General features: G+C 39.0%; 1 protein-coding gene across 7 annotated transcripts; it reads right to left on the minus strand.

Moving 5' to 3' along the window:
• On the minus strand, nt 1-27,833 carry ZBED4 (zinc finger BED-type containing 4). Of its 7 annotated transcripts, XM_073328317.1 has the most exons (5): nt 27,633-27,833; nt 24,355-24,492; nt 22,804-22,875; nt 21,205-21,281; nt 1-5,868 (listed from the first exon to the last, which is right to left on the minus strand). In XM_073328317.1, exon 5 carries the CDS (start codon nt 5,471-5,473, stop codon nt 1,955-1,957), a length of 3,519 nt encoding a protein of 1,172 aa, XP_073184418.1. In that variant the 5' UTR covers nt 5,474-5,868; nt 21,205-21,281; nt 22,804-22,875; nt 24,355-24,492; nt 27,633-27,833; the 3' UTR covers nt 1-1,954. The 7 variants fall into 7 exon arrangements, with proteins under 7 accessions (XP_073184418.1, XP_073184415.1, XP_073184416.1 ...); XM_073328314.1 differs by lacking the exons at nt 22,804-22,875; nt 24,355-24,492 and adding an exon at nt 7,309-7,573; XM_073328315.1 differs by lacking the exons at nt 22,804-22,875; nt 24,355-24,492 and adding an exon at nt 20,608-20,717.

A 27,833-nucleotide genomic window follows, 5' to 3' on the forward strand; every position in this document is an offset into this window, starting at 1 on the left:
GAAATTGCAAATAAAATGTTTAATTTCAGAAACTGAGTTCACCATTTATAAATACACTAAAACATAGTAAATGCAAAATTAGATTAGCATAGGTACAGTATTTTAACAAAACTACAATTTTTCTAAAAGGTCATAGGCAAATGCATGACTTGCTTCCCAAAAGTATTTAATCAAACTGAAATGGGAAGATGACTCTTTAGTAGTTGAGAGAAAAACATGGAAAACATTGTTTACAATTTAAATGCTGGCTATTTTTACTCTATTTTTGAAGTTTAGAGGGTTCTACAATAACTCATTTGTAGGGTCCTGCGAAATTCACAGCTATTAAAAATGCGTCATGGACCGTGAAATCTGGTCTTGTGTGCTTTTACCCTATACTATATAGATTTCACAGGGGAGACCAGTGTTTCTCAAATTGGGGGTCCTGACCGAAAAGGGAGTTGCAGGGGAATCACAAGGTTATTTTAGGTGGGTCGTGGTATTGCCACCCTTACTTCTGCACTGCCTTCAGAGCGTGGTACCTGGAGAGCAGCTGCCAACTGAGGGCTCAGCTCTGCAGGCAGCAGTGTAGAAGGGTGACAATAGATACCATATCATGGCATCCTTAGTTCTACAGTGCTCCTGGTGGCGGCTCTGTCTTCAGAGATGGGCTCCCAGTCAACAGCCACCGGTCTACAGCTGCCCAGCTCTAAGGCGGAGCAACCAGCAGCAGCGCAGAAGGGTAGCAGTACTGGAACCTCCCCACCCCCACTCCACAATAAACTTGCAACCCCTGCACAACTCCTTTTTGGGTCAGGCCCCCTACAATTACAACACTGTGAAATTTCAGATTTAAATAGCTGAAATATGAAATTTATGATTTTTAAAATCTTGTAATAGACCATGAATTTGGTAGGGACCCACTCATTTGCATGATGGACACCAAACAATTATGAATCAACCCTACTACATAAAATTCTAAGCAGTGCACCGTATCCATAAGGCTATTCTTCAGAATCAGAGTTTGTTATTTTTGTACTAGGAACTTTAAGACAAATTGTTATAGCCAGCTGTAATCATGTCAGGAAGCAGGGTTCAATTTTTACAGCAGGTAACCCTTATAATTGTGATGCACTAAAGATTAAAAAAAGGCTTTAGAACATCAGATCTTTCACTGTAAATTTCTTGCCTTTTCATGCACTGCATTAAACAACAAGCATTCATTCACAAACTTTGATAAAAACTTCCAAAAAGAGCTTATATAAATACTCAGAATATTTCTGTAATTCAGTAACAACGAAAAACCTGAATAGGAGAACAGCACATGGCAAGTTTTATTACAGATTACTGTATAACTGATGTTCCATAATACCTCTAAATTTAGTTACGTTTTCAAAGAGTAATTCAATAGTTTCCTGTCATAGTAAACATCTTCCATAATAATTCTTCATAACCCTTTAAGTACTTTAGGGCTTGCAATTAAAAACTGCTAGGTAAAAAGATGGCTTGAACTCCACCTTTTATGTACAGCTTTCTTTTGACAGCTACAAAAGCTATTTTGCTGCAATTAAAGCAATGTTTAACTAAAATACAGTACCTGGTTTATGGGTTTTACATAATTGAATAAAAAACTACAGAATAGAACTGTTTACATCTTTTTTGCCATTCTATTAAAACAAATGACCGCGCTTTAAGTTCATTTACAATTATGGATTAAAACCTACATAATTATGTATAATTTGACAAGACAGGCTATTTCTAGTGTGAACTTTTAAAAAACATATATACAATATCTGGCCTGAAGAACTATGAATAAGGCACATGTAGACATTTTAATGAAAGCTGACAAAACTAAAATTTTGAATTACAGTCACTGATTAGATGTCATACATGGCCCCTACTGGAGCAATTTAACAATCCAAATATTTAATATCCAGTGAGCAACAATAGTTTTAGTCTAATTTGTTCATTAGTTTCAATACTGGAAGTATATTAAGGGAAGATTCACTTTCAAAAAGATAAGTTTTTCAAAGTGTTCAATCATTAGCCTTGACTGACTAAAGCTGCTGTTTTCATTGGATGTATTGAACAATCTCTCTGAAGGAACAATACTTGGTGGACAACCCAAGAATCTGACAGCCAATTTTGACAATACTGGCCAAGATGACTTCTTAAAGTCCCAGTAAGTTAGTGGGTCACAGTTATGCTCAAGCACTTCTTCCTCCAAGTATGAGAGCACCATATCCTCTGGTAACTTTGCCTTCTCTTTTAGATCTTTTGATTTTTTCATGTCAGCCATAAGTGACCAAAGATTATCCTCCCCACAGGAGTTTGTAGATGGTGAACCTATATCGCACCCATTAGAAACAGGTTTATCATCTGAGGTAGAACTCAATATTTCCAGCTCCCTGATTAAGTCCAGTTTATACTGTTCAGCCTCCTCCTCTGTAAATAAGGATGTTTTGTAGCGGGGGTCTAAAAGTGTAGCAAAAATGTACCTTGGATCATGAAGTGTGCTAGACAATCTACTCGCCATAGCTTCTTTCAAGGATTTTAACATGGTGTCAATCCCCATTGTTTCCTCAAACAACATCTCTATTTTTCTGTTAAGTATGTGAATCATTGGAATCACCTGGCTTAAAGTGGACATGTGTGTACTCATCTCTCTACTCGCAACTTCAAATGGTTTCAGAGCATGACACACAGATTGCATAACTACCCACTGATCACAACTTATCAGCTCCCTAAAGCTGCACTCTATTGACATTTCATCAATTGCTCTTTTCTGTTCAATTAAGCGTTCAAGCATATGGAATGATGTATTCCATTTGGATGGAACATCTTGAATAAGTTGATGTTGGGGCAACTCATATTCTTTTTGTAACTCAGCTAATTTCTCCTTTGCTTTTGCTGACCGATGAACACGTTCACAAATCTTTCTTGCAATACTAAGCAAATTTTGAACCATTCTCTGACTTTTAATAGCCTCATTTACTATGAGATTAACAGTGTGACCAAAACACTGCACACTCGAATGATCACTTTCATTTAAAGTTTTTCCAATACTCTGATTATCAGTAACAGTAATCCCAATCTGAAGGCCAATGGAAGTTATCCAGGCTTCCCACCAATATTCTAACTGCTTTTGAATACTGATGCCATTGTAGTCACAATCAATCTGTGACACATTTAAAAGTGCTGTACAATGGTAATCTTCACACTGGGGTCTAAATGAGGACTCAAATGTTACCCAGTGAGCAGTAAGAGTTAGATATTCTCGTGTTTGATTGCTCATCCATATTCCTGATGTAAAATGTATTACTCCGCTTTCAGCTTTTTTCAGATGTGAAATAATTATTTGTTTCACGTTATCATACATTTCTGGAATTGCTGTCCTAGAAAAATACGATGGTGAAGGTAAGGAATACTGAGGTTGCAAGTATTCAAGCAGCCTGTTAAAGCCAATGTTGTCTACAAAAGAATATGGCTGAAGGTCAAGTGCAATCATTTCAGCTACAAGACTTGTAATTTTTTTGGCAACTGGGTGAGAATCACAAAACTTGTCATTGGTTTCATCAAAGGTTGAAGATCCTAATAATTCTGTGCTCAGGGGCTTGTGATTATCCGTAGAAGAGGACAACACTGTCTCTGAAACATCAGTTTTCAGCACATTGTTATGAAACCGCTGCAAATGTCTTAGAAGGCAACTTGTACCTAAATTTATTGGCTTTTTCCCCCTGCTTATTGTACGTCCACAGTGCATACATATTACTTTAGTTGAATCTGCAGAACAAATTGAAAAGTGATTCCACAGTTTTGAGGTCTTCTTGCTATTGACAGGAAATATAATCGGATTACCATTTGTAACCATTGTGGGTAAGTCAATCAATTTTGAAGAGGAACATTCTGCGGAAGCCAAAGTAGCATAAGGAGAATTTGCCAAACTTGCATCTATAAAACTCTTCTGGTTCCCAATCACCTCAGGGTGGCGTCTATATAGATGTCTCATCAAGCAGTTTGTGCCTACATCTCCTTTTTTCCCACAACTTATCATACAACTACAGTATCTACATATAGCTTTTAGACTGTCCACTGGAGACAGTGAAAAATGGTGCCAAACTTCCGATTTAAGCCTTTTCATAATCCTTTTATTCTGCTGAAACACAGAGCTATGTTCAAATATCAATGGACTTAATCCCTCACACTGCTTCTCAGGAGAAGACACTAAGGAGGCTTCACCTATATCATCAGATGACAACATCGATGAGTCTTCCACCAGAGCATCTCCAGAAGGAAGAGTAGAATGGATTTCCTCTGCCATTCTATCTGGAGAGGAAGAAGCAGACACCGATTCTTTAAGCAGTTTTCCTGGAGAGGACGACACAGAATTCAGATCACCGTCAGAAGGCAGTAAAGAAGGCAATAAAGTTGGAGGAGCAGAGTACAAGGGTGGTATGCTTGTACCACCGCCATTCTCCTGCAAAACGATGGAACGATGGGCTCTCCACATGTGCCTTATTAAGCAACTAGTTCCAAGATCTTTTCCATTCTTTCCTCTACTGAATTCATTCATGCAGTGGATGCAAACTGCTTTAGAATTATCTAAAGGAGACAAATAAAAGTGTTTCCAGACAGCAGATCTTCTTCTGGAACCTGATGTACTCTTTGGAATTGGAACAGTTTTCTCAGCTACATTCTCCACAGTTTCATCATATTGATTGTTGGGTAGGGGTGGAGATGACCCGGCCATGATTTCTTCTTTGATGCACTTTTCAGAAACTGAAAGGTCTGATATTTCTTCAGAAGAGACTATAGAAACAGATTCCTCAATTACTCGATCTGGAGATGGTATCTTAGAAGCAATTTTCTTGACCAGTTTTATAGGCGATAACACAGCACTTAAATCTCCAACATCTGCAGACTGAGCAGGCAGTAACAATGAAGGCGAAGAAAGAGAAGCTAGACCCGGCATACTTCCATTTTCTTGAATAAGTACAGTAGGATGAGCTCTCCTCACATGCCTCATGAGACAACTTGTACTTAGGTCCTTTTCATTTTTACCCCTGCTAAATTCTTTCATACAGTACATACATATTGCTTTAGTGCTGTCTCGAGGGGATATAAAAAAATGATTCCAAGCAGGGGATTTTTTCCGGGAGCTTATGTTTCTGCTAGAAAGGAGGCTTTGTGTCACAGCTTCCATTGCTACATCATAAAGAGTACTACTGTACTGAGAAAACAGAGATCCATAATCATCTTCATTTTCTGTAGATAAATATTTGCCAGGATTGTTATTAATGAAATGTTTTTCTTTGTCTTCTTGTTCATCGCTACTGTCTGTATGTTTGAAATCTTCATGTTCATTTTTTATATCCATTCTTTCCAAAGTACAATTATTCATGCCATCATCTTCTTGCTCTACTTTTAAATTGTTGATTTTATCTAACACAAAGTTACTGTCCATTTCTGGGGAATATGCCTTATTTTTTTCCATGGGTGACAAATTATTCTTGCCGAGTCTTCATGTATTAAGAAATAAATAAAAGTAAAGATGATTTAAAAATTTAATTTAAAATTATATATCTTGCGTAATGCACAAACAAAAATGTATCAGTATGACCCTTGGGTTTTGTATTCTATATTTTTGTTGTGCAGATTTAAATATCATTAGTCACAAAAAACGTGCTGAAAAATTATAGCTCTAATTTGTAAAATCTCAATTTCTTTCCGGGACCAGGAGATCTCAGGTCACAAATTAATTTCTCAAAGACAGCTACTGTTAAATACTTCATGTTGTAGACATAAGCCTATGAACTGAACGTTTGTTTTCTTCATCCAGGAAGCCATTCTGTTCATGCTGATTAGGTAATTATGATCCTTTCACGCCATCTAGAAATAAAAAGAAAACCATGTTAAACAGTTCAGATTATAATACATGAAAAATTAAGATATACTTCTAGAAACAGTGGGCTTATTTAATGTGATTTCCCCCCCTTAAAAAAAACCTAACAGTTTAGTATTTGTCAAAAAGGACTATTTCACACTCACTCTCACGAGCACACAGGTGGAAACTAGTTATTTTAGCTTTGAGTTTTGCACTTAGGGATTTTAGTTTTGCTTTGTTTCATATTTCAGTGATTGAATTCAATCTCCAAATTTGTTATATTTCTTCAGAGAACAACTGAATGTTCCATATAATATGTTTAGAAACATTAGGTTTTGATGAGGAAATACTTATCCTTTGAAATGCATCCAGCTTTCTTGAACCTTTCTTTGGGTTCCTCTAGCTGAACAACCACAGTCCTCACAAACTCAAAAATTCACTCCATCACTCCCCATATCTTGTATGCAAGTCACTTTTGATTTTTTTTTTTTAATTAAATGCAGTAACTGTTTAGTCAAGATAATTGAACTACACCACAAAAACCAATGAAGCTGCTTGGCTCTGTCAGCAACTTCCTTCTCTGATACAACAGGAGGCAGCTGCTTTTCTAGCAGAACTGCAGGTTTCCATATTGACACCTTGGATTTCAATTCTGTCACCCTGCCCCTTCTTACTAATAAGGGCTAAGACAAAGTAACAAGAGGGTCACAGAAGGGGAAGCTGAAGTTGTAGTGGGCCACAGCTTGAAATTCTGCTACGAAGGCAGCTGTTGCTTCGAACTTAACTGCCTGTGGTTCATCAGAGCACTTCTGGTCTGACATCTGAGAGAGTTTGTCAGTCTGGGACTTAGGTGCTGGGTTTACCAAACATGGTTAAGGTGAGGGAAGAATAGAGACTGGCAGCAAGGCTGGAGAGCAGAGCTCCTGGCTGACTCCTCGTAAACGTCACTGATTAAACTGATCAGCATTTCAATGCTAGAGAACGACCAATGACAAAACCTGACACTTAACACTACAAAATGCACTCTCGTCTGTGTAAGTGACATTTTTAGGGGCTAAAATTCACCCAGTGTGGGGGAGAAATGCAACAGAATGCACAGATTTTAGGCAGGCTTGGACATATGTTTGTAAAAATTTCCTTGCTAATTCTCCCTGCCTATGTTTCACATATACAGGTGGCTTCTCTGTAGACTCTGCAATGCAGTGGATACAAAGATTATCCGGACACAAGGCAGGGTAACAAATCTACATGGCACATGTAGTAACACAGGAAAAGGTTTGTGGTACCAAGCAGCTTTGACAGAGCTGTCAACTCTCCCAGTTAATCTGATTTTTGGCCTCTGTTGTAGGCAATCTTGGGAGGACACCAAAAGCTGCAGCCTTCATAGGACTTTCAGACCTGCAGGGAAAAGGCCCTTTGTTTAGTTAGCTTCAGCATTTTCCTACCTTCTCGGGAAGGACAGCCTACCATAGCTGCTGCAAGAGGTAGAGCTCCCTCCTGGGAGAAGCAGGAAGAGTCTATAATCATTTTCACATGTAGAAAGGGGGCAGCAGAAAGAGCACAGCAGCTCTGCTCCCTCCCCTCCTGTGCAAAGTGACAGTTGCCTCTTGCAACTTTGCACCCAAGAAAGGAAAGAAGAGGACCTCTGCTCATCACCAGGCTTGGAAGGTGGAGCCCTGTTGATGCTGCAGAAGGGGGCAGATGTGGGCTCTGTGTGGGGCAGAAGAGAATCAAGAAAATTAACTGGTATTTTTGGTTTTGGAGAGAAGACCGAAGCCCTACACAACAATATCAGGCAGCATTTAATACAGATTTGTGTAATGTGACTTTATTTGGAACTTTTTGGCTCCTGCTGCAGAAGCTCTCGCTCAGTCACCTCACTCACTACAAACTTGTGAAAGTTGGTAACACATGATCTCACACAGAGAGAGTGGGCAAGGAGTCCTCAAAGAGGAAATCAAAGAAAATGGGGGAGGGAGGAGGGGAGGAGGAGAAGAAAAGATAATATCTTTGTCAGATGGTAAGTGCATGCGAATTAGCTAATACATATCCCTTAAATATGCACATGTGCATAAAACACAGGAATTCTGGGGCTAGAGACTAGTTCCCAATTTGAGAAACCTTTAACAGCCTTTTTTCAGGAATTCTTCAACCCTCATCTTCTAATAATCAGATCCCTTTAAGGTGACAAGATGAGCATCTAAAAATTGGAGCACTCAAAACCATTAGTCAATCACTTTTGAAGTTCTGTCATTAGTATTTAAGTGGTTTATCATCCATATATATATGATCCTTCCCCCTATTCAATTCTACATAGGATTTCAATCAGTTCAATTTTTCAAAAAAACGTACAGTGGTATACAATGAAATCTAAACCTGCTTACAACCACTCCGCAGGATTTATACACACTTGCACACTGGGCGCAGAAACTCTACTACAGCTTAAGAGCTACTTCTAGAAGTACAGGATATTCAAGGAAAAGGTTTTTGCTTCATATAAGAGATACACATAAAGAGATACCTCACAGCACATATTTAATGCAAACTGTATAAATACTATGGCTTTTCCGAAGACAAATATGTCTGCTAATCCTTATGAAAACTAATTTCAAGTTTTAGAAACCATTTACTTATGGCCACCTCTCACAAAGCATGAAGTGTATGCTGAGTGAAATATGGAGATTGATAATATATGAGGAGGGGGTAAAGATGGATAGTTAAATGTATTTTTGTACAGTTGAATGCTTCTGGGTTTTGAAGAAAACTGCTATGTTCTCTTAAGGGTTTTTCCTCCTGAAGTGAGCAAATTCTTCTTTCTAATGAAACTCCACATTAATTTTCTCCTGGAAATAGCACGGTTACTATGGTGTGTAACTGGAAACAACTTTAAAAGAGTTTGAAATGTTTGTCATTGATTCGGAATTAAATGATTCGGAAAATTCAGCCTCAGTCACAATGAGCACATCATCATTTGGTATCTTAAGAAAAAACACTTGATGTAATTTTAAATGTAAATATCTTGCCTACTTCAGTACACACTGTTTTGTCATATTTGTTAAAATGCAAGTTTACAAATAGCTACTGTAAAATACTGCAAGCAAAATTCTGAAGTGCATAACATTTTCAAACTCCAACTGAAAGTCATTTGTGCCTTTGAAAATCTCCTCTAGTTTATATACACAAACAATGAAATACAGATAATTAAGGAAGGTAATAATGGCAATGAAAGTCCAAATATTTTGATAGGAGAAAACAGAAATAAAGAAAAACCACCTGTTCAAATCTACTACTATGATCAAGGCCAAAAAGAAGCATTTATGTAAAACAAACAAATATCTATATGTATTGAGTAACATATAGCAAAACAGGGTCAAAGAATACTTTCACATATGTAGATAACTTGTTTCTGAAAACAGATAAGGTATCCAGAGGTTGAGAAAAATTTGGATTTCATACTAGTAGGTTACTGTTAATTGTGGACCTAAATATTCTTGGGAATCCTTCAGCAAGTGATCATTTATAACAAGTGTTTTAAAAGGTGCTTGAGTTATAAAAAAAGTTTATATAAAACTAGCAACATATATGGTTGCTTTAAGGCAGTGGTTCTCAATCAAGGATACGCGGAGGTCTTCCTGGGGGAGAGGTACATCAACTCATCTAGATATTTGCCTAGTTTTACAACAAGCAAGCAGTAAAATTCAGATAGAAATAAGAAAGAAAATATTGTTCAATACTTGGGGAAAAGTTAAACAAAATTTGTAAATATGATTGAGAGAATAAAGACAATTAAAGAAAAGAGAGCAGACATAGGGTTTTCCATGGAAAACCCTAAACAGGAAAACTGGAATTGCTGTCAAATTTACTAGCTTGTCCACAGATTTAGAAAACATGGAAAAACCCAGCAGTGGCTAGTGGAGATACTAGACCTCATTGGTGTTCTCCAACTCTAACAAAGAAACTCAGGGCTCTGAGTGGCTTACATTCTCAACTGATGTCATATTTCAGACTTTAAAATAAATTATGGACTATTACTTAGCGCACACTTCTCTAGCTCTTTATATTTTCCAAGTGTTGTACAAACATTAAGTAAAATTTAGGAAATTAAATATGATTAGAGATCTGTAGGACTGGGATTAGGACTACAGTGCTAGGTTTTGGTAGTGAGGAAAGAGATGAAAGAATATCTGGTAAATTAGTAATCAATAAGAAACAACAGACATCAAGCTTAACTGATATCAGTCTTAAAAGAACTAACAGCTGTTTATTTTTTAAATTAATGAACTTGTTTGAAGAAAAGAAAATACAAAACAAGACTCAAAGTTTATGAAAGGAGATGACGACCTAGGAAATTATTATTCTGATGTTTATCTGGTACTGAAGTGAAAAAGGTCAATATTAAAATAATAAAAAATATTAATATGCAACCACTAAGAATAACATGGTGAATGATACGCAACACAAGTTAATAAAAAAACAATTATTCCAGATAAACCTGTTAGCCGCCCTTTGACTAAGTTACACGTTCATTGAACAAAGAGATTGGGAATGCAGTGGAATTAATTTATCTACACAGACTTTATACCAAAAGCTTTCTATCCAGCCCTTCCTGGAAAGGAAAATACAGAAGTTGGAAAGTTACTACAAGATTATATTAAAAGATAGTGACTAGGGCTCCATTCCTGAAATCAGACCTATGTGAGCAGAGATTTACACTCTCAGAGTCCTACTGAAGTTAACAGGAATTCTGCATTGGCAGAGATATCTGCCAGAGTGGATCAAATTGCGGGGGGGCGGTTTGGGAAGCGGCTAAAGAGGGTCTATGTATCAGAGGGGTAGCCGTGTTTGTCTGTACCCACAAAAACAACGAGGAGTCTTAAAGGCTAACAGAGCCCTTAAAGAGGGTCTGTGACTAAGTCACTTTTGTACCATCTGAATTTTCGGTCAGCTGAGGGAAGAATAAGAAATGTATGGTTTACTGGGACTCCCCATAGGCTGTCTCCTAGCCTGCAGCAGCCAAGAATTTCTGTAGCACCATGGAGACAGCTCCTGTTCCTAGCCCCAATAACTATACCAGGAGTTGCAAGTGGAGATGTACAGGGCTACACAAAGTGATCATGTGATTCTTGAGCTGGGGGAGTTCTCCCTGTAGCTGACTGCATCATGTTTACACCCCCTATATACCACTGGAACAGTTTACAATGGTTGGGGGCCAGACATATATGCTATCTTTGTTAATCCTCCAGGAGATGAGTAAAGTACATACTGATACAGTCTGTAAATTATATCAACATAGAAGTGGCATCTGAGAATAATTACAGAAAGATCTGAATATTTTAGAGAAATTTTAATAGGATAAGAATTTAGAGAAGTGTAAATTAATAAGTGGGATAAATTACCACCACCACTCACCACAAAAACAAAATAAGAGTAATATCTAGAACAGTCATCAGAAGAGTAATGAAGAAAAGGATTTGGTAGAAAAAAAAAGGGACAAATTCACTTTTAAGAGACTCCTGATTACTAATACTGAAAAATACCTAACTGTAAACATTGAAAGATTTATAAAAATTGTTTTACTTGTGTTTATGCTCTTAAAATTTCCTTTTCAAACCTGATTCACTTTTAACAGTGACAAATTGGAACAACAAGAACAATCTTGTCACTAAGCACTGGGCTAGGACTCTGGATATCTGGATTAAATTCCCAGTGCTGCCACAGAATCTTGTGGAAATCTTAAAACAGAGATATGTTTCTCCCACACTTTGTCTATTTAGATTATGTAATCTCTTTAGGGCAAGGACTGTCTTATAATAAGTTTCTACAGTGCATAACACATCGAGGTCCTGTTTTTGGAGTGGGTCTCTAGGCACTACTGAAATACTTATTGGAATAAAAAATTATGTTTGGTAATTTAAAAATATTCTAGATTTGGCACTTGAAAAGAAAATTTATTTTAGGAAGGACTATGATATTGAAATATTCTACTCTCTACATTGGAATACACACAAAATCATTGCTAGCTGTTTGAATTACAACAGAGAAGAAAAAGAGCATCCATTTCTACCCTCAAACTGCTGAGAATCAATATCAATGAAGTTACACAGGTTTTATACCAGTGTAAGTGAGCAGAAACATGCCCAGAATCTTGTGTGATGTCTCTACCAGGATAGGGGACAGAATGTTGGAATCAGCTGATTCATGGAGATTCTGTGACAGTTGGACACAGGCTGTTGGGAAAAGGCCGGGCATCATCTGAAGTATAGGGATAGCAGCTGATTCGCCCCACCCCAGCCACTTCCCTGGGAAGGCAGGAAACCAGAACAGTCAGGAACGAGAATACAATACAGACCAGGGTAAAGCACGAGGAAAAAAGTGAAAATGAACGGTGGAAAATGATGAAAAATAATAAGAAATCCACAGACAGAACAGAGTGGGAGGACTGAGGAACCCAGCTACAAAGGTATGTGAGCTCTTACTTGTTCTCTCACTTTCCGTGGAGGGCTCTGATTTATCAGAGACAATTCACCTCTCCCCACATAACTAAAATATCTAGATGCCTGGTCCGAGACTGAGACCAAATCAATAATTAATTTTGGTCAGGGATAACAGGTGTGACGATGTGAGTATGCAGCCACAAGTATCACTATCTGGGTTATTTAGCCCTAGTAACAAATGCAGGGGGTTGACTTTTCCAGCTGTATCTCTAGTGATAGAAACTATGCTACAATGTGAAAATCAGCAATACAATTACCTACAGTATAAAATCACAAAATAATTTTACTGTGTGTAAACAGGAGCCATTTTGTTTATATTAAAAATTAGAGTAGGACTGTTGATTTCAAGTTATACTTTTGTTCTTTAACAGTCTCTTGGGTACCCAGCCTCCTTCCCCCATCACAAAAAATAATGTAGTAAGATGACACGAATAGAAAGCTCAGAAGTGACTGTTTCAATTAAAAGGACACAGTCAAGCTGAAATATAGCCAGCCTTAAAAAATACATCAAAAGTGGATTCAAGTCAATATGATCCAACCCCAATTTCCCCTGGCTAATTTGTGATTTTACAATTGCTTTCTCCCTTCTTAAACTTGCTGCTTCAGTCTTCTTCATCAGGTCCATAGAGGCCACTGCTGGGTGCTCTTTATATCACTGGAAAGGGTGCAGGGCATGAACCAACCCCTCCACGCCCCAGGATCCCAGCACCTCTCGCTTGCATAGGTATTAGGCCCCTCACAGAGGCACACCCCAACTCCTGATTCTTCCTAGTTCTGGCCAAGCATTCTGGGTTCAAATTTGGAATCAGCAGCAACTCTGCTACCGTATTACTTGTAATACATTTCCTGAAACATGTGAAAAAGAGCCCCCTTTAGAACATAGAGAAGATGTGCTAGTGTACAAGACAAGAAGTGAAACAGACCAGCAATTAAATAATGAAAAGAATATACAAATCACTGTCAAGAACCGAAGGAAAAAAAATTCCTGACCAAAAGAAATTTCAGATACAAGTATGATTCCTACATTGATAAAGTCCCTTTAAAAACTTTACTCAAAGACATTTTGTAATTTAAACATGTAATTTAAAATAAAAGCACTTCTAAGGAATGTGGTCTTATTTTAAATTTAAAGAATTGATCAGGTCCTTATCTGCATAATAGAGCCAGTTTACTCTCACTAGCCCTCCACTCACTATGTAGCATCTTCATAACATGGAGATTTTGTTCCTCAAATATTACACATGTTCTAGCTATGTGTATGACACTAGGAAGAGAAACAATAGAAAGATTATATTGTGCCCACATGGGTAGTATGTTTGGTGAAAGTTTAGCTCTAAAGCCCATATTCAGGCGTCCGACTCTCAAAACTGCAAAGCATCCAAAGTTCCCAATTACCTCCATAATGGATGTTGGTTGTTCAGCATTTTTGAAAATCAAGAGGGTGCCTAAATAATGAACAAGAAGCCAAACTTCAGGCTATTTTTGAAAATGTTGGCATTCGTTCTCTGTTTTTCATAAGTCACTCGAAAATTACTGAACATTTACATTCCTGTAGCACCTACATGCCTCAACCAAGCTGGAGCTCCATTGTGCTAGGCACTAAACAAATGTAAACAAGCCCTACCCCAAGGATTGCAATCTAAACGTAGTTCTTGCTTTGCATGTTTTGAGGGTAAGCACTATTCATTTTCCAAGTTCTAACCCAGCAATACAGTTAATTTAAGTCTGACAGATAACACCCTAATACAAAAATCATAAAATAGATATTAACTTTAAGTTACAGTTGCTCTGCTAAATTTAAAAAATAAACAAAAAAACACCAAACTTTCCAATTCCAAAAATCTAATGGACCCCAAAAAGAAAATTATTACAAGCGAACACAATATCAAGTGTTAACTCTGACTTAAATTTCTTTGCCATTTATCAAAGTAATATTGTAATAACTTCTTGGAATTTTGCGTAGTAACTATGGGTAAGATTTGCAGAAATTCTCAAGGCTGGCCTAACTCTGCTTCCACTGAAGTCAATGGGAGATTGTCTCAGAGACATTTTGATGGTTTGATTATTTAGACACACACATTTTCCATGTCAGGTTATACAACTTTATTAACATTATTAGAAGACCTAGGACAATGTTACTATGAAAAGTCATTTGTTGAATATTAGGGTTTCTTTTTCAACAGAAAAACTGCTATTTAGGTTTCATTTGTTCATAGGATTTTTTAGCACTGGACATCAAAGCTGCTGTTAAATTCTAGTGCTAATAAGCTCTTGGGGGATCAGCAACAAAAGGACTGGAATAGGAGAACAATAGAGTGGAGAATGAAAAGGTGAGAGTGATAGCAAGGTGAAAAGGGATCAGAGATATCAGGGAAAGAGAAAAACAGATGAGAAAAAAAGAATTTAAGACAAAAGAAACATGTATCCCACTACAAACTGCATTTTGTTGGTTGAGAATGCCAGGTCAACTTTTAAAAAGCCACCCGAAACTCAGAGCACACCTCCTTTCTGATCTTGTTTCTCCCCCAAACCATCCCTTCACACAGCATAAACACTGCGCCTCAGACAACCCTCCCCCCAAACAGAGCCACTCATTAGCCACACTACAAAGCCCTGCTCTTTCCCTACCTCATGACACCCAGTCTGCTCTGTTCCCCTACTGTACCTGCGCTACAGAAAGACCTAAATGTGTCAATGATCTGGTATGCACAGTGGACATAGAAAGTGCAGCTGAGAAATGAAGAGGCATTCGCGGCAGGGCGGAGGGGGAGGGAGTGGGGATGTGTGCGCGTGTGTGTGGGGGACATGTCTCCCTTAATCCTGCTCCAATCTATATCTAGGAAAAAGAACATTCATAAGTTTTCAATGTAAGAATAATCATTTTGCTGAAACAAGGAATAAAATGACAAGTCATTCAAGAGGATGCCAAATAGTCAGTACTGGTGGAGGCATAAGGTGAGAGAGACTTGCTGGGCAGCTGGTGTGTTGTGTCTAGTCAGTTTCACTGTTTCTACTACTCTGTTAATATTTATAAGGCTATTTTCAGGAAGAGAAACACACAGATTTTAAAGGATTTTAAAAATTTAGAATACATCATTTAAAGAGTGCTCTAACCAAAACTGGATTTTTATTTATTTTAAGTTAGTCAATTTTTTAAAATTCAAGTTGAAAGATCAACTACGAAACTGCTAGGACACTTTTACTATGTGTCAGTTTTCTTTCATACTAATGAGAATCAGCACCCAGAAAGGTCTGTTTTAATCCCCAAGGGCTGCCCAGAACAGTTGATCTCTACACATACTTCCCACGGACATCAATATGAGCTGAACTTCGATGGACTGCATACAAATAAGTGTTTTAAGACAGATTTATTTACAGCCTGTGGAGATTTTTCATTATTTTATTGCAGTAGTACCTCAGAGTTACAAACACCAGAGTTACAAACTGACCAGTCAACCACACACCTCATTTGGAACCTGTAATACACAATCAGGCAGCAGCAGAGACCCCCAGAGTTACAAACTGACCAGTCAACCACACACCTCATTTGGAACCTGTAATACACAATCAGGCAGCAGCAGAGACCCCCCCACACTCTCACTCCCCCCCCCCAAAGCAAATACAGTACAGTACTGTGTTAAATGTAAACTACTAAAACTAAAGGAACAGTTTAAAAAAAAAAGATTTGACAAGGTAAAGAAACTGCTTATTTAATTTAAATTAAGATGGCTAAAAGCAGCACTTTTCTTCAGCATAGTAAAATTTCAAAGCTGTATTAAGTCAATGTTCAGTTGTAAACTTTTGAGAGAACCACCATAGCATCTTGTTCAGAGTTACAAACAATCTCCATTCCTGAGGTGTTCCTAACTCTGAGGTTCTGCTGTATGTTACATTTATATAGAGACAAGGTACTATATTTACACTAAGCTTGTGTTTGCTGGAACTGGAAGCCTGATTATGCATATGGAGATGAATTAATAAAAATAGATACATGTGTTGAGGCAGAGGGTCCCTGAAAAAGCAATATGTATATTCTGTGAAGCAATGAGTACTAAATCAAAATCTTCCATATTAATTTTGCTGCTAAGTTTGACTATTCTTTTACAGTTCATTCTGTTAAGAGCTCTGAATAGTTTTATATAGCTACCAAAAGTTACCATAAATTACAAATGATTCTTCAAACAAACCTCTAGTTCATCTCTATTCTAGGTTTTCCTCCTAATTCCAATATTTCCAAACCCCTGGGTTTTCTCTGTTAACAGGGTTTAACAGAGCTTGTTTTTTCCTGGGTTCATCTTAACATGTTTCTCTGATTCTTTTCTGCTGCAACTAACAATGGGCCAGGACAAAAGTGCTAGCTTGGAAACTTTATATAAGTCATATATATATATATAAAAAACAAAAAACAAAACAACAAAAAAACAAAACACCTTTAGAAATGCTTTACCTTGCCTATCATGGGAACAACTGTGACCAGATCACCCAATGAAGTTTAAACTTGAGGACCCAAAAAAAGTATTATGTGCTTATAAGCCTAAGTAAACTGTACATTCACCACAAGCATCCGAGCCTTCCACAGCGTCGTAAGGCCCATACCCCATTTTAGAACAGTAAGTTCCATCTCTAACTTCAATAATGAGCCCACTCCTAGACCCCACTAGGATAGTTTTACAGAGGCTTTTTCTGCCCACTTGTCAGCAGTCAGCCAGCTCTTCAGCTTACAACTACTCTAGGCTCCATGCCAGGAGTCGATGATCCTAGTCTCTGTTGCATGCACATTTTGCTTGCCTTCTGCTGCTTAGGCAAGACTGCAGCAGAAAGAGGCAATTGTTACCAGCAAGGGAAAAGGTGGTAGTTCCCACCATGGCAGCATTTGGTACAAGGAGGAATTCTGACACAGACACTTGTCTCCTCCCTGGCACAGCAAAAGCCCAGTCTCCTCCTCCCCAAGGAGCTGGTCATAAAAAAGAACTGTCCTATTGATGCAGGCATGGGTAAATACAATTTGCTCAAAAAGGTGAAATTTAATTTAGGACAGGAATTTAATTTATATGAAAAAATGAATTTTAATAATATTTTGCATATTCAAAGTGCTTCACAAACTTTAATCCATGCAACACTCCCTGTAACACAGAGAAGTATTATCAAAGTATCATCTGTAGCTCAATGGTTAAGGTTGCATTGAGGGTGGTTTGTGTTTTTTTTTTTTTTAATTTAAAAGTAGTTTAAATCGCTTCACAGAGCATGAAAATTAGTGTTTTCCCTAAGCAAAATGATACCATTTATTCTTTATATCACTTACAGGTCTAATTTCCTAGAAAACGAAGTAAATCCTTTTAACAAACCTAATGTTTTCGGGGTGTGAGGAAGAGGAACTGAACAAAATAAATGGAACAAAGGAGAGGAGCAGAGATGAGAGGAAAGGCACTTTGTTCCCTCCCTCTGCCCTCCACACCCCCAACAGCAAAGAGACTCCTAAAGCTGTGGCTAACATAGCATGTGGCTCCTTGAAAGCTGCCCTTTTATCCCTACTTCCTCAGTGCATGTACAAGGTATTAGCCCACCTGCCGAACTTTTTCCTTCTACTTTATACTGAACTGTGAGAACACATGCAACAGCCACTAGCATATTCTCATTCCCCCTCCTTGGGCTGTCTGTAGCCTTCTAAAAGAGTGAAGGAGTGCAGGGGGAGAGAGAACAAAAGTAATCAAGATAGAAAGCAAAGAAAAAAGAAAAAGTAGAATGTACCTGCCAGCAGAACTAAAAGGTCTGCAGAAGCAGGATCTCTGCTCCTATGAATCTTGCAGTTCCATACTGCAGGCAACCTGCCAAATAGCACATCTTCTCAGTTGCACAGGAGGTAAGCCTCACTGACACACCCAACCGAAGGTCTGCAGAAACTCTAAAGGGTATATTTACAAAGCAGTTTAACACTCATGGCTGGCCCAAGTCAGCTGACTTGGGCTCATGGGGCTTGGGCTGCTGGGCTGTAAAATTGCTGTGTAGTTATTTGGGCTCTGGGTCCCACAGCAATTTTATTGCCCCGCAGGCTAAGCCCAGATAGCCCAAGTAGCTGACCCAGGCCAGCCGCAGTCATGCCTATGGGTCTTTTATTCCTCACTAGACATACCCTAAGGGTATGTATACATTGCAACATAAGCACAGGGTTAGTAGAACTTTAGTTAGCAGACCCTGGGTGTATTAACCTAGGACTTGAGGGTCTACACTCATTTGTAACCCCAGGCTAGGAACTACTGAACCCTGTGTCCCAACCTGGTGGTCCAGCATCTATACTGTATTATGCGTGCCCAAGTCCAACCATGCATATCCCAGACTTCCTAGCTCCCCTCCATAATGCGGTTGCTCTAGCCCTTTGAGTATAGTGCAGTATGGAAAAACCTGACTGTTCACCAAACTTGACTGTCCAGAGGACAAAACACATTGGCCCATTGGATTCTTTTGATGGTCTCCCAGAACACAAGTCCAGTGGGGTTCCATCTACACTGCAAACCAATATTGAATCCCGAGTCCCAGCTTGACTCGGGTTAGAACTCCTAAACCCCATGGGGTCCTGGTGCCTTGGATCTGGACCCTGGGTTAGCATAATGTATGTATAGATGTAAGGAGGGTTAGGGCTTGAGTCTAAATTCAAACCCTGGGCTTACACTGCAGTGTAGACATATCCTAAGCTACACTCATGCTGCTCTTGTGCACAATGGGATCAGAGCCACTCTATGCAATCCCAAGCACCAGCACACAATGACCTGTGCACAATATGCTTTGTGCTGAGATCTATTTTGGTAGTTACACATTATATGTATGAAAATTTAGCAACTTCATATTTACTCTTAGTATACTATACAATATTTCTTAATACCTAGACAAATGACTTTTATTGCGAGTTGATACAGTAAATTTAACCCCATATGAAAACAATTATGGGCAAACAAAGACGTAAGAAACTGATTGTTTAAACATTTACATAGAGATTCTATTTTTTTTTTTTATATTTCATACTCCCAAAAACATGTTAAATTTCACCTTACACACTCCAATAAAAACCTTAATTCTAACTAACAGGACACATTCCGCTCTAATATAGGCATATATTCTATTTTATAGTGCCCCAAAGCATGCTCCATGTTACACATAAGCCCTATCCCAAAGTGCTTATAATCTAAAGTTAAGACACAATGAATGAGCAGGACAAAGAATGGGGAGTGACATGTATGAATTGTAAAGGAAATGAAATATTTATATAAAATGTTCATACTACTTAATGTCTAGAGTTAACTGCTTATAAGATTACATTATCTACTGCAGCAACCTTAGCTTGCAGTCAATAGTTATTTTGACTAGGATTATCCTCAAGAATTATTTCCTGAATTACAGCTGAGACATGATGCCCATTTACAATAGAGTTAAAGTGGATACTTCCGTATTTCCAATTAATGCTTTTAACCTTGAGAGCTGCATTAGAAAATTGCTTTAGGTACATCTATAAAAAGCTGCAGTATTTGACATCATATAATGAAATGTGAAGTAGGTACTAAAACTCACTCTGATGTGCACATTACATTTCAGTTTTAATACCTGCAACAAATATATATTTTAATAATATTTAAAATTACATATTACCATGTTCTGGAGAAAGCAATATTGTCTATTTTCATAGAGTTGAATAGAAAGGCCACTACAGAGAAACTGCTCTTTTTTATCCCTATTCCTGTAATTCTGTCTTAGACTGCCTTAATTGGCTACGTCTACACTACCATGGTAAGTTGACCTATGCTACTCAACTCCAGCTACATGAACAACATAGCTGTAGTCAACATATCTTCGGTTGAGTTACCGCAGGGTCTATACTGCAGGGGGTCAACAGGAAACACTCTCCTGTTGACTTACCTTACTCTTCTCATCAGGGGTAGAGTACAGGGGTCGACTGGAGAGCGATCTGCTGTCGATTTGGCGGGTCTTCACTAGATCCGCTAAATCAACTGCCAGTGGATTGATCTCAGAGTGTCGATCCCGGCTGTAGCATAGACACAGCTTAAGCTCTAAATAAGGAAAAGATCCCAACGCAGAACTAGTACACAACAGGACCTCTCAGGCTTACTACAGACATATGACCTAGAAGAATTGTCATCTTACATTCTCTTCAAACTTTTGGTAAATTTTGAGAAAATATCTGAAGCTATTATAGTGTTTAAGTGAGCCTATCAATGTTTCCAGACTCAACATTTTACCTACCGTAAATATTTCATCCATCTGTTGTCATTGTCCATATGATCCAATGAATGCATCCATTTTAAAAATTAAGTTAAATTGGATTTATGAAAGAAAAAACACATTCTGAAACCCTACACAAGAATAAATAATGTTTATTGTCAAGCTACATTAATATATTATGAACAGCTCTTCCCCACTTTATTCATGCTCTATGGGTTTTTAAAAAAATTTTTAAACGGGCAATAAAGCGTACCCTGCTCTTCTGATGACCTGTGCTTGCTGATCAGAGGGAAACCTTAGGCCTAGCACTTGTCTTTTCACAGGATAAGGATCTAAAAACCCTTAGCTATTTTGGCAAGTAAGGGTATTGATTTCAAAAGTAACTAAGGGATTTAGGAGCACAAATGAGACACTTGCTTCTAAATTCTATAAGCACTTATGCAATTCCCCCCCACATACTCACACTAAATTATGAAATGCTGTACAATTTAAGTCACTTTCATGATCACTGATTCAAGTCCCTTCTTCAACAGCTGGCGTTGCTCTAAATTAAGGGGGAAAAAGGTACAAACTGGAAAAAGAAGAGAGCTGTCCAACAGTTTATTGACAGAGACTTACATATCTGCTCCACTGTGTTCCATTGGCTTCATTTCAGGTTCAGTATACGCTATGCAAATTGATGCTGAGGAGTCTACCTGAGAGAGGGAAAAAAGCATTTGTTATTTTAAACATAAGAAATTTTCAGTGTTGTCAACTATCATGATTTTGTCCCAAGTCTTGCAGTATTTTGAGTTTGGATTCTTTTGCTTTAAGTCCCAGGTCCTGGGGTCATAACCACATGAGACTCAGCTTTCAATTGATAAATTTCCAGCCTCAGATGTGGACAAAAGCTGGAAAATCTGAATTCTATGAATCTTGTAAGACAAACAACATGCCTAACATTATAATTTTTAGAAAATTAATGGTTTTAACCCAAACTCATTTTTGGAACCTGACACTATTATTGGGTGCTTGGGGTTGGCAATACTGATTTCTCCCTGAAAATGAAGTCAATGCATGCCACACACTTCTCCCCATACACGGGACTTGCATCACATTGGAAACAATTCACTCAAAAGAGCCTATCAATTTATTACATTGCAAACAGAAGATCTGACAGCAAGTTATTCCTTCCCTCCATAAATTGAACATGCTGCTTCACCAGTGCTCCTAGCCTAACAAAATCTTGTATTAATCAACATGTAATACAGTACATGATCACCATACACTGAATCTCTCATATATAACATGTTCTATACACTCCATTTGTTCCACCAAAACCAGGTATTTTGAATTAACAAGTAGGTATCAGAGAATAAGCACAGGGGGCCAGAAATCACTCCCTCCAAACAGAAAATACACAGGAGGGACTGAGAGTCTGGAGGAGGAAAATGCAAACATTCACTTTATATATCTTTTAAAGAACTGACTCTCCTGGTGAGAGGAGCTGGGCTGGAAGCCTGCAGATTTTAAAGGCTGTGCCCCTCTAGTCCCACATATCTTGAGCCAGCAACAGGAGCTATCCTGTAGGGTCATCTACTGCGCCACAGCCTCCCCTACATCTGAAAGTACAAACTCAAGCAGAAGGTATGATACCACTGACAGATATCCCCTAAGGCTGCTCAGAAACTCCAAACTGTATCATCTCTTGCATTCATATTTTCATGTAGAAATCCTTGGATTCTGCAGTGGAGGGAAAACAGTTTGGCACCTTCCTTCCCCTCCTCCACTTCATGGTTCTCCAGAATCCACATGGGGTAAGGAGGAGTCAGTACAGTGTGTGTGCAGGTGCAGAGGGGAAGAGATGGGGGCCATGGGGGCTAATTCAGCCCCACAGAATTACAATAATCAGAACTACTCTGCAAAAATAGAGAGTTATGTCTTTAATTTATAATAAACTCCAACACCAACATATTGAGAAACTGAGCAGGGGAGGGACTAGGTGACTTGTCCAAGGTAAAGAGGGAATCAGTATGAAATATTGAAATTGAAAGTTGAGAGAGTTAAGCCCCCTATGGGCACATTCCCATTCTCTATCCCATGGTATCTCACCATCTACAGGGCAGTTACTAGTATATGAAATATTCACAATAAAAAACAAAGCTATTTGAAATTGAGTTACATTGTGTTACAAATTCAAAAAAGAGAATACTTGAGAATTATCACTGAGACACAAACCTTAAAATGTAAAAGTATGTCCATTTTCCAGTGAAAAGAAGCCAATAATCAAGCACAGACTTGATCTGTTGCCTATGAAAAGACATTATTTATGCAAACATGGCTTTTGTATTAATAAGTCAAAATCTGTGCTTTCACTGCAATTCAACCCAGCAAATAAAATGAAATTTTAGGGGGCTGAAATTATACACAAAGGAATTTTGCACAGCTCTCGTAAAAGCAGACATATTTCACTGTCTGGAAAAGCTATAGTTTCTTTTGACAAAATGCAATGAGCTTCTAGTCAGCTATAAAAATGAGTAACTCTACAAGTTTGAACAGAATAATCAATCCTTGTTCAGCCCTGCAACACTACCTAAAATTATTACTGGGGGAAAAAAAATGTTATAATACAATTTTACAGAATGCATTGTTTCCTAGTTTAATAAAAACTGTAGTAATATTGTAACATTTATTGTGCCAACTTCCACTAGAAACTATTACATTATGAATCCCAGAAAGATCAACACATTTTAAAAACACCATGGGTTTAAGTTTTCAAGAGTTCAGGACAAATTATTATTATTTTTTAAATTAAATATGGTACAAATAAAAAAGAAGAATGCCAAGATTATGTTATCCCATTCTGCTTATGTCACTTATGTGGCATGGCAACAACATAATAAATTGTCCAATACTGTAGTAATGCATTACAAGGATACTATCACATAGTTTAAGTCAAAAGTTTATCTAACTTTTAATTAGTTGTAACCTGGTGGCACCTTTAATGTTCTAATTTATTTTGAAACCTCCAACTTTAAAACCCACATAAATAGCTTTTTGAGTCACCAAATCAGCATGCACGCCACCTGTTAGTTAGTTCAGCACATGAAATTAACACATTCTCACAATTGTGCACATTTCTACTGAGAATAATGATGCTGGTGCAAATGCAGGAACAAAGAGCCACAGTGGCACAGAAAGCAGGGCAATTTTGCCAAACAGAAAAGGACACATTTGTTAGGGAAAATGTATTTCCAAACGTCTACAAAAGTAAACAGTTAAGACAGATGAGTTTTAAACATATAAAGCAGTTTTCACTAGTCTATGTCAGTACTAACAATATTCTTGAAATCTCTCTACTTAAAGAAATATTGATACTACAAAGTTATTTGGCTCAGTGCCTGAATTATGATTATAATCTATTCCGGTTTTTATCTCTTACCCATCACCGAGGTATCTGACCTACTGGGTGAAGTTCTATAGTTTGTGATATGCAGATCAGACTTAAGGATCATAATCATCCCCTTTGTCTAAAAAGATCTAATATTTATAGTTCTTTGGTTGCCTTAATCATCATGTGAATACAATTAATTAAGTAAAGAAAGTCTACTTTATTTCCCTTCAATGTACTCTGCAGTGGCAACCCAAAAACAAAGTATGTTTCTTTTTGGGATATTGAAAATTTCTAATTATGAGAGAAAACTTCAAAACCAAATTTTCCCCTACATGGAAATTATCTGGTCTGGGGATAGAAACAATGAGTTTTCCCCCCAACCTTTGTAGACTTACCCTGGCATTTTTGGGTTGACTGTGATGAGGGGCATGAAGCAGTATGGTGTTCAGGGAGAGACAACAGAACATTTACAGAGAGCTCATGTCCCTCAGTCCCAACTCCTCCTTACACAGAAACAGATTCCCAAAGGTAGTCTTCAGTTAGGTCATGGAAAAATGAGAGAGATTAACACATGCCTGCTGAGGGACTGTGGCAAGAGGATCAGCTATTTCCCAACAATCTAAGCATTTTTATGGGTTTTTCTGTAGTATCTAGTTAAGAAAATCTGGTTGGAGGATCCCATGCATTACAACATCAAACCACCCTTAGAGACTTTTTTTTTTTTTTTTTTTAAATAAAGTGGGCTTCTCAGATTCTCTCACTCGCTATAGGCGACCCTGACATTTTATTTTTTTGTTTTAATTTTATAAATATCAGCAGTGTGAACTCTGGTCTTTTCTGGTTTTCCTAGAAGACTGTATGCTTCAGATATACATTAATATTTATATTTCAGTATTGCCTACAGAGCCTAATCATGGTCCAGGACCTCATTCTGCTAGGTACCATACAGACAAGTAACAAGAATACAGTTCCTACCCCATATAGCTTGCAATCTTGATTTATGACAAGATTGAACAGGTGGATGCGGAAAAAAAAAATAGGTCTGGAGAAGGTGGGAAAACAAGTGGGTTTTTCAAAGTAGACAGTCGTTTCAGTTCACAATATAAAAATTTTTATATATTTAGCTCTCACACTGAAGATGTTGAGTCTAACAAAATCTTCCTTTATCCAAAGTGTCAGCAATTGAAGTTAAACAGGTGTTTTTAATAACAGTAAATTTTAAACAAATTTTCCCCTCTGAACAACTCAGCTTACAGTCTTTTGTGAGGCCAAAATGTCATATATTCTCCATTCAATTTAGGTTTTGCTTACATTATTGAAATTACACAGAAAAACTCCCACTGTTCCCAACATCTATTTGGCTACAGGGGTGTTAGCAATATTGGAAACCCTAATGTAGATGGTTCTCAGACTCTAATACTATGTCAATTAGACTTGCTCCCTCCGAGGTAGCCATGAACAGTCTTCCAATCCAGACAGGACTCCTATCTCTAACTTAAAAATCAATTGGGAGGGGGAGGGGTGGTGGTGAGGAGAAGAATGTCTTTCAGGACTTCTTTATCCATCATAATGAAGCAACAAATAAAAAGATATATAGGCTCTATTCTTCCTCTGCATCCACCTTTAAAGTTCTACATTTCCGTTATAACATCCCTCCCCTCCTCCAACCCTTCCAATATTTGAAAGAAATGGTGATTTTCATGGCTATAGGTATGACTTTTTGGGTGGGAAAGAGGGAGCTGACAGAGATTCTCCAAGTATCAGAGGTGTTGCTGTGTTAATCTGTATCCATAAAACCAACGAGGAGTCCAGTGACACCTTAAAGACTAACAGATTTATTTGGGCATAAGCTTTTGTGGGTAAAAAACCCACTTCTTCAGATGCAGATTTCCCCTCCCCACACACACCCCCTTCAAATTATAGGTCACTGTTAAAGAAAAAGTAAGGGACTGCGTCCCCTTTTCCTTTTTTTAAAACAATGCATAAGGGAAGCCTAAAAAGTTTGTTTTAATGGGGGCTGAAATGATATCTTCATTAAAGATTCAGTAAAGATCCCTTCAGTTAAGGCATGATGGGTAAAGACCTTTGAGGTCCCCAGGAAGTCCTCTAGCAAAACCAGGAAAGACCAGATTTGACATTCCTGTTATTTCTAATGTATAAATAAGATTGGGGGGGGAGAAGGAGAAAAAAAAATCAGGCCTTTTTATGCATCATAATCCAGCAAGAAATGCACACTCTTAACCTGTAAGTGTTTTTTTAAAAGTTATCATTAGTGTCAACAGGACCCTTTCATAATTTAACTTGCACATCTTTAATATTTTCACAATTTTAGGTCATCTAGTGCACATGCATGCTATATTTTTCAAAATATCTCACATCTATTATAATGGAACTGGTGTGCAATAAGGAAGTTTGCTACTCTATTACAATGTGCTATTTTAAAAAAGTAATAAATATCCAAAACATGTAAATATTGAAGTATTTTAAAGATGTTGTTAAAAAACGTAAAGTTAATATTAAAAACTGCATTGGAATAGATGACAGTCAAATTCTGCAGACTTTACTGACACGTCTCTTTAAACCAAGGGCAGTTCTGTCTGAATACCAACTGAGGACTGGGGTCCCTCAAAGGAGGGAGGAGTAGAGATGGTGTCTATATTATCTCTGATGCTAGCCATGGAGGTTCTTTCCTCTAAAATCCAGTGTCCACATCAAAAACAATTATTTAGACCTGGTGTCTAGAGTCTCGTTTATAAATTGTATGTTTGTGTATGAGAGTCCAGACGTACTTTCCATCTCAGCTTGTGCGCACACAAATGGGGGCGGGGTGTGTCTTGTTGAGCACACACTTTCCATCTCAGCAAGCACGTTACACACATTTACACCTAGATGCAGTACGCCGGGCAGGGAGTTCCCCATTACTCGTTAAGCCCACACCCCAGCATGCAATCACAGCTCTGCAGACCACAATGCCTGCCTAGCGGGGTCCTGGGCTATTCTTATTCACTCTTAGCCATCTTAGATCGGGTTCACACCGGCCACATGGTCACTTCTTCCTCCCGCCCCCAAGTGAAGGGCCCGGTTCCTCCCGCGGCCTCTGGGCGGGCAGGGCGCAGAGTGGTTCGGGCTGGCCTGGCGCTGTACGGGGCGGACAGCGACGGACGGAGACAATGCAAGTCGCGCGCTGCCATGCATGCGAAGCGGGCCCCGGGCCTCCAGAGAGGGCTCGTCGGGAGCCCTCCACCCAGCCTGCCGGATACCGCGGAGGGAGCACAGCAGCTCCCCAGGCAGGTCAGACCCGCGCCCCCCACCACCGGGGTTGGGGAGAGCCCCGCCCAAGGGAGCGGTACTGGGCACCCCCCACCTCAACAGAGCCCCCTCCCAGGGCCTCGGAGACAATGGAGCGAGCGAGCACCAGGGGCCTAGGCCCCCGCTTCCTGTGCCTCGCCACCGCACGCCCCTTGCCCGGCCTGGCGGCGCTGCCCTGTGGGCGCTCCTGACCGGAACAGGGCGGCGGGGAGCCCCGGGAGCCAACGGCTCGGGCACCCGGGAACTGGCGCGGCTGAGGCAGAGGCAGAGCCAGCCAGTGGTGGGGGCAGTAGCAGCCCCGGGAGCGGGAGAACCGGATCGCCCCGCTCTAGCCCCCGCCCTACGCCACAGCGCGACCACTCACCTCGCCGGTCAGCCGCCGCGGAAGCGGGAGGCCACCAGTTACCGCCCCCTGGCCGGGCCCGAAGGAGTTAAAGGGAAGGGTCAGGCAGGACCGTCCCATTCATTAGTCGGGCGCTTTGTCTCCAGCTGCCGCCGCCGCCGCGACGCTGATCGGCTCCCCCGGCTCGGCCGCCCCAGCGCACACCGCGCAGGCGCCACGGGC

The sequence above is a fragment of the Lepidochelys kempii genome, chromosome 1 (genome assembly GCF_965140265.1).
Source record: "Lepidochelys kempii isolate rLepKem1 chromosome 1, rLepKem1.hap2, whole genome shotgun sequence".
NCBI classification, from domain to species: domain Eukaryota; kingdom Metazoa; phylum Chordata; order Testudines; family Cheloniidae; genus Lepidochelys; species Lepidochelys kempii.

What these genes read in the sequence shown, in the direction of transcription:
- ZBED4 (XM_073328312.1), bottom strand. Translation starts at nt 5,473, where the DNA reads ATGGAAAAAAATAAGGCATATTCCCCAGAAATGGACAGTAACTTTGTG.